This window comes from Alligator sinensis, unplaced genomic scaffold (assembly GCF_000455745.1).
Source record: "Alligator sinensis unplaced genomic scaffold, ASM45574v1 scaffold883_1, whole genome shotgun sequence".
In the NCBI taxonomy this organism is placed as follows: domain Eukaryota; kingdom Metazoa; phylum Chordata; order Crocodylia; family Alligatoridae; genus Alligator; species Alligator sinensis.
The window spans coordinates 2,947,705-2,955,042 of record NW_005842009.1 but is presented as its reverse complement, the minus strand read 5'-3'; the positions used below and the strand labels follow the sequence as shown (position 1 = coordinate 2,955,042).

General features: G+C 44.5%; 1 protein-coding gene across 1 annotated transcript in view; it reads right to left on the bottom strand.

Moving 5' to 3' along the window:
- The window catches only part of CHUK (conserved helix-loop-helix ubiquitous kinase), a gene marked incomplete at its 5' end in the record, with an annotated part of 43,660 nt that overhangs the window by 16,471 nt on the left and 19,851 nt on the right, over nucleotides 1–7,338 (bottom strand). Inside the window, 5 exons of the mRNA XM_014519107.2 lie at nucleotides 334–485; nucleotides 1,699–1,822; nucleotides 4,489–4,591; nucleotides 5,495–5,689; nucleotides 6,910–7,045. Of these exons, the coding sequence (XP_014374593.2) occupies nucleotides 334–485; nucleotides 1,699–1,822; nucleotides 4,489–4,591; nucleotides 5,495–5,689; nucleotides 6,910–7,045 (710 nt within the window). The remainder of the gene's footprint in view (nucleotides 1–333; nucleotides 486–1,698; nucleotides 1,823–4,488; nucleotides 4,592–5,494; nucleotides 5,690–6,909; nucleotides 7,046–7,338) is intronic.

Sequence of the window (7,338 nt, the reverse complement as noted above, 5' to 3'; positions counted from 1 at the left end):
TTTCCCTGCCCCAATCTCCATCCCCAACTAATAAACACAATGACAAAAACACCAATAAAACCAGCTGATTGCTACCATGTTCATTCATTCAAATCAGAACTCATCCCCAACCGTCCATCTGCTTGTACCTTGCACTTTATAAATTCTCTGAATCTATCCATGTTTGTGTACAGACAAGGTTCCATGTTTAAGCCTAACCATAATATAATTGTGTATTAAATAGCAACAGCAGTGACCAGTTATGCAGCATGATCCAAAGAAGGGAGGTCCCACTAGACAATCCAGGAGGTCCCACCTGACTTGTTCTAAGTGAAATACTCCTAGAATGCTTACATATTCCATAAGCCATCTGGTCACTGTATCTCTCCAGATCAAGGTGAATACTCTGATGAAAGAATTCCAGCTTTGCTTTCAGTTGCTGAGATGCTGATACCATATTATTTTTCATTTTGGTTAAATTGGCATTATATCGGAGGAGACTCAACCTAGAGTAATAAGCACAAAAAGCATTTCTTAAAATTAATGAAAAAAAACTAATGAAAATTAACAATGATAACAAAGAACTGACTGCAGTGAGGAAACTTCATTCTGGCACCTGAAAGGAATGCTTTAGGTGACCCTGAATTTCTTTTAAAAACAATCTAAGAAAATGATGATTCGTATGGTGCTACTGACTGGACAAGTCACAACCCCTCCATGCCTTAGTTCCCTATCTGTGAAATAGGGAAGAGTGACTCTTCTTTATTTCCCAATTTTATTAGCCTTACCTTCTTAGAGTGACCCCAGCAGACCAGGATTGTTTTTAAAAATTGGTTTAAGCTCATTTAGGACCACAAGTCATTACCATGCACTAATCATAACTATTTGGCTATTTCATCAGTTCAAGGCAGGCAAGGTAGCTCAGTTACCTTACCCATGTATGCACTGACCTTAACATTTTTGGATTTCTTTTAAAATTAAACTTAAATTGGAATTTGTTGGATTTTTTTTAATACTTATGAGGGAATAATTATTCTGCCCCATGATGTATTTTACTCCCCATGAATTACTCTTGTGTACTCAAATTGAATTCCAATTTAATGCAGTTTTCATCTAGAATGTGTGTGATGGAAGAGATACCTCTGAGCAATCAGTTGGAAATCCAAAGAGGATCTACCATATAAATTTAGGGTGGTAAAGAGCAAAGCACTTCAAAAGGGTGGGCAGGCAACAATCATATAGGCTGCTTACAGACATAAAAGAAAAACAGAAAAAAAATGGTGCATTGCTGTAAACTCCACGCACCCCCACGCTGAGCCCAGCACGTGCCCAGATGAGGCACTGCGTTAGTTTGACCCTGCTCACCCAAAGTCTGTATAGATCGGGCACTTCAGCAGGGCTTTTTTGGCACTTTTATCTAATAGCTGATTTAATCAGCTTTAGATGAAAGTGACAAAAAGCCTCGCTGAAGCACACAATCTATATAGACACTGGAGAACCAGACTGAACTAATGCAATGCCTAGTTGTATTTACTTTCCAGTAAAAGTGCAGGTTGGGGGGGGGGGTAGATGAGGGTTCTACATCTGTCAGCGGCCTTACTTCCCTATGTCCTTAGACCAACATGGCTACAACCCAAAGCCTTACTTCCCATGCATTTCAGTTCAGACCCCATACTTTTTGTACAAGTCTCCCCAGTTTTCAAATTAGCAGAGACTTACATTGCAGCTCTTTGCCCCTGATAGAGCCTGCTGTAATCTTCTTTCAGCCCAGTCACATAATGGACAGCTTCTGCCCAAACTTTTCGCAGCTGTGAAATCGGCAATTGGATTTTGCTATCCTGTACTGCACACAGGAGAGAGAGAGAGAGAGAGATAAAGTAAGGGCTAAACCACAAAAAGGGCACCTAGGCACTACGTTGAACACCTTCAAGAGAAATTTGGATGCTTATCTTGCTGGGATCCTATGACCCCAGCTGACTTCCTGCCCCTCGGGTGGGGGGCTGGACTCAACGATCTTCCGAGGTCTCTTCTAGCCCTAATGTCTATGAAATCTATGAAAACTGCAGTCCTCAAAGCTGCTGGTCAGTTGCCTCCTAAGCCTGGAAGCACTTAAGTCAGGAGTGGCCAACCTGCAATATGAGTGCCACAAGTGGCACTGGCAGCCTATGTGTGGCACATGGCAGATCAGGGAGGGATCAGGCTGCAAAGCAGCATATATGCCAGGAAGCAGAAAGCAGAGCAGAAGAGACAGGGGGCACAAGGCAGGGAGCAGAAAGCAGAGCAGCAAATCAAGCAGGTGATGGCAATCAGAGTGGCACTCAGGGAGGATTGGGAACTAATTTGTGACATACCTGCTAAAAAGGCTGGCCTCCACTGACTTACGGTTTTATTATTACTAGAGGTGCACTGATATATCAGTGCCATATTGGATCAGCACTGATGAAAGGAAAACTAACATTATTGGCCATCATCTTTTTTTGGCTGGTGTAGCCAATAATGATACCAATAAATATAATATGCCTTCTGGCTGGGGCCCCCAGATGCCACATGCATGCGTGCAGCCAAATGCAAGCATGTGGTCAGGAATGCAGTTGGGCAGTGTGGAGGGGAATGAGTGTTTGGGGGGGGCGGGGAGGGGTGCAGATCGAGGCCCCCACAGTAAGGGAGGGAGTGGGGCAGGGGCTGGGGGCACCGCTCAGCCAGGATGGTGAATGGGACCTGGGGTCATGAGCAAAATGGAGCCACAGGTGGCTCGTCCAGGGGGTGACTGCCCACACCCTCTGGGGAAGGCATGTGCCCCCCGCAAGATGTGTGTGCAGGGTGGATGCGGGCTGCCCACTGTGGGCTCAGGGCTTTCTGTTCTGTTGCCTTTGCTCCAGGGGCTGCACATTAGCCGCAAGTCCCCTGCCCACCCGGCAGCGGTGGGGTCAGTGAGTTGTGTCTCCTGTTGACAGGTGGGCCGGTGATATGCAGCAAAGGCAGCAGAGTAGAGAGCCCCGAGCCCACATCCACCCTCACCCTGCTCGGCTCTGCTCTGGTTAAAAGTGTCCCCACTTAGAAATGGTGGTGACAGCACTTGAACGAAAGCTCATTTAATGAGCTTTTGTTCAAGCACCCCCGCTGCCATTTTTAAGCGCCAGGATGCAGATCCCCTAGATGAGCTGCCTGCGGCGCCATCCTGCTCCCTGCCCCAGGTCCCATTCACCACCCTGGCTGGTCAGCACCCCCAGGCCCACACCCTCCCACACTGTGGAGGCCTCAATCTGCCTCCGTCCATGCCCCTTGCCCCCCACAGACTTACCCACAGGGCACTGCTCTCCACTCTGCCTGGCTGTATTCCTATAAATTGGTTATCGGATCGGTATCAGCTGAAATGTCCGGTTAATAATTGGCGATCAGTATCAGCCAAGAAAATCTTTATCAATGCACCCCTAATTATCACAGTTCCTCCAATGACCAAAATTCTACTTCTGAACCTCAGTTTGGACAGCGTTGAGAACCTCAACTCTGACTTCAAGGGAAAGCACCTTTGGGATCCATATACTAAGCGTTCTGTGTCACTTACAGAGCTTGGGCCAAAAGGCATTTTCAGACCACGCTTAATATATGAAGCACTGCACCAAACATGGCAGAAGCAGAAGCCACCTCCCCCTTTTCCCCCCAATAACTCAAGGGTTAAAGTACTTGCAATGTGGGAAACTGGTTTTACCACTCTCCTCTGTCTGAATGAAGTCAAACTCAAGTCTTCCACCTCTCAGGACAGTGCCCTGAGAACACCCATACTACTGAGAGTCCTGGAATAGGGGGACACATCCTCACTTCTGTTAAAGCTGTTTCATGTGCATAGAATAAATATTCATCAGGACAGAAAGAGGCAAATAAACCCCTCACAAATACAATCACCCCGTCAGAGGCCAAGCGGAGCAAAGAGTGCTGTGGAATCACATACACTAGAGATGGAAACAATCTGCGTGACCTGATCTAATCACCAGCTCTCCTTCAATAATTTATGCAGTTTGAAAATCCTTTTGCTCTAATGCTTAGTGTTGTTTAGGTCTCTGGAGTGCTCACCAAACTGATGGAAGACCTGGCTTTCACTCCTGGCTCTACTGCATACTTAATACAAAAGTGAAATATTCACTGGAGGCCTAAACCACACAAAGGATTAGAGCAAAAATATTTTAGAACTGCATACAGGGAGAGCTGGCAATGAGGTCAGGTCATGCAGGCTGTTTTCATCTCCAATTTATGGAATTCCACAACTCTCTTTGCCCCACTCGGCTGCTGACGGGATGGTGGTATTTGCGAGAGGTTTATTTACTGGCAGTAAAACTGGGGAATGTTCCCCCAGGGCACAGAGCTTTTTAGCAAAAAGATACAAAAGCTTAAAGGCAAGAAAATGTTCAGAGGCTCTGTAAGGTACACATGAAGGCACTGAAGACAAGTCAGACTTTGGTTTTAAGTTAGCTGAAGCATACTCAGGTTCAACATCAAATATAATATACTTACCGATGTAATTTACACAGTCAGACAGACTTCTGGAAGCAAAGGGACCTTCATAGACAGTTTTGCTTTTATCAAACAAATAAACCATGTAACTATCCCAGCCTCTCTGGTGAGGAAAGGAGAGGAAATGTGTAAGCTGAGAGGATTAAAAACACCTCCTGCCCACCCAAAGGGTCACTGTTACAGGACTGTATAAACTAATTAAAAAAAAAAAATTACTCAACTAACACACAGTCATGATTATTTTTTTTTACCCTGAAAGGCTGATTTTCCTAAGCACTGGCAAAGTACTAAGCACTGTGGGAAGCTAAGCTACTTTATTTATGTGCTTAATAAGGGACTAAGGATACTTTTTAAAAAAACCTAGGCACTGGGGTGGGGAGGCAGAAACGTGTAGCATGGCACAGAAGAAACCACAGCAGGGAGCGCCTAGGACAGTGGTTCTCAACCTTTTAAGACTTGATGCGCCCCTCCATAATTTCTATAAATTGAGTGGCACTCAATTTCAAAAACTAAATGTATAGATTAGAGGGTTTACCTCCTTTCAAAGGATCCTGGCAGTGGGAATGAGGGATCGTCCAGGCAGGGACAACCCTGAGCTTGTGTTTATCTCCTAACACCTCGCTTATCTCCTCCCACCTCATGGAACCCTTCAAAAGATCTGACAGCACCCCACGGTGCCCCAGCACTCTAGTTGAGAATCACTGTTCTAGCTGAGGAACAGCCGTGAAAAACAACTGTGAAACCAATACAGTAGATACTCAAATTGCAATGCAAAACGTACTCAATTATTCATAACATTTAATTGCCAAGCAAGGGATGCTGAAGTTTGTCTAGTCCATACCTATTCTTACAAAGCAACAGATACGACCGAGTCTGTTAAGACAACAACTTAAACTAGAATCACTGATGGAATGAGAGTAGCGCAGTTAATATTCCTTGAGATTTTAACATGCATATTTAAAAGAACAGACGTGACATCAATGGAGTAAAATGGAAATACGCTTACAACGCCATCAATAACACACTGGGAGGCAGGTTTCCGAGGGTCCAGGGAAACCCCCATTTCCAAAAGCAACTCTTGATTTCCAGTACTTATTCCAGTTTCAACCTCAATGCGAGACTGAAGCGAATGCAGACTTTCCTCAGGTTGCAAGAGAAATGAAACAATCTTGGCAGAAGTCATATTTAGGATATGTACAATCTGTAAAAAAACAACAACCAAAGAACTGCTATCATTTCTTTCAAGGATAAAAAAGGAATGAAAAATCCTCAGGCCAAGACAGAGGTGCTGTACCTCTGGCCCATGGGCCAAATCCAGCTTGCGGGGTTCGTCACAAGTAGGGAAATCTGGTAATGTGGGAGGGGTGGCATTTAATACCACCATCCCTCCCCCACTACTAAATTCTCAAACCCCACAGGGCCAGCTAGTCCCCATCTCCCCTGGGGCTGGGCTGGCTCCCCTCCTCCTGCAAGGCTGGATGGAGCCCCACTTTGCCCGCCCCACATACCAATCCAGCTCACCAACTGGATCCAACCTGTGAAGGGCCCGGGCACTGCCCATCTAGCCCCTGGGGCAGGAAGGTAGAGCACCACTGAACTAAGAACATGCTGCTCTGGGCAGCAGAAATTTAATAAAGAAATGTAAAATTGACTAACGAAATAACAGGAGATTCAGGGGCAAAGCACTGGATAACTGCTATACTCCCAAAGTAGGAAGAGTTTTAAAACCAGACTTTTATTACACCTAGGAGTCCAAAAACACTAAAGTGCACATCAGCCCCAACACTGCTGAATCAATTCTGCAGCACAAACTGTACTGTGAAACCACACACACTGCTCCTCTGAACTGCCACTCTTCAAACTCTTCAGCAAAACTCCAACATGTAAAGGGACAGAAATCTAGCCTTGACATTCTTTAAATGCTACCTAGGTTTGGCACACAATGCATGGCACACGTTGTTGTAAGACCACTCTTTGGCTGCCAAAATAAAACTAAGCAAATCATACTGCTGGTGGTATTTTTGCCTTCATATACGAACTGGATCCAGGCATGAATATATAAGTAGGGACCTACCTAAATTGTGGCAGAAGTTCATGGTACAGCAGCACCTTTAATCATTCTTTTTGCCATGTGCCGCCCCCCCACCTCTCCCAAGCGGTTGAGAGGCAAAAACCAGTGCCTCTTGGCCACTCAGCGGCCAAGCAAGAAGAGCAAAATTAAAGGCATCACAAACTTCCACGGAGACTTAGGTAGTCCCTATAAGACCTGAAGCAAGGGAGAATACTTTCCTCATGACCTTGATCTGGAAGGTGTCAGGATTTCAAGACAAAAAACAAACAGATCAGCTAAAATTTCACTTTATTTTCATTCATTTCCCACCAAGAGCCCTTCATTCTCAATGTTTAAACATTTAAGCTCACCTTCAAATTTAGTATTTGATCCATTAACAGGAAACATCTAAGACGACTGCTTTCCGGGTCTACACCTCCACCCCTTTGTTGTGGATCCCAATTCAGCATCAGTTGTAACCAATTTTCCATTGGTTCTACAATTATACTAAACAAAAAGTATTGACAGGTGAAATAAAAACTGAAAAGCAGGCATCTTACACTGAGAAGTCCAATGAATTCATACATTTCCTTGTAACTATTAGAAGCATGTACAAAGGGTGAGCATGTTGCTCCACTGAAATCAATAACAAAGTTCCCATGCAATGGGAGCAGAATTTTATCCAAGGTATTTTTCCTCCATTCTATCTTTCCTGTTTATAAAATAGTTTATCTGAATGAAAAAAAAATATTAGTATAATAGTAAAGTTGAACAGTAAAAACAGACCCTAGCACTCTTTC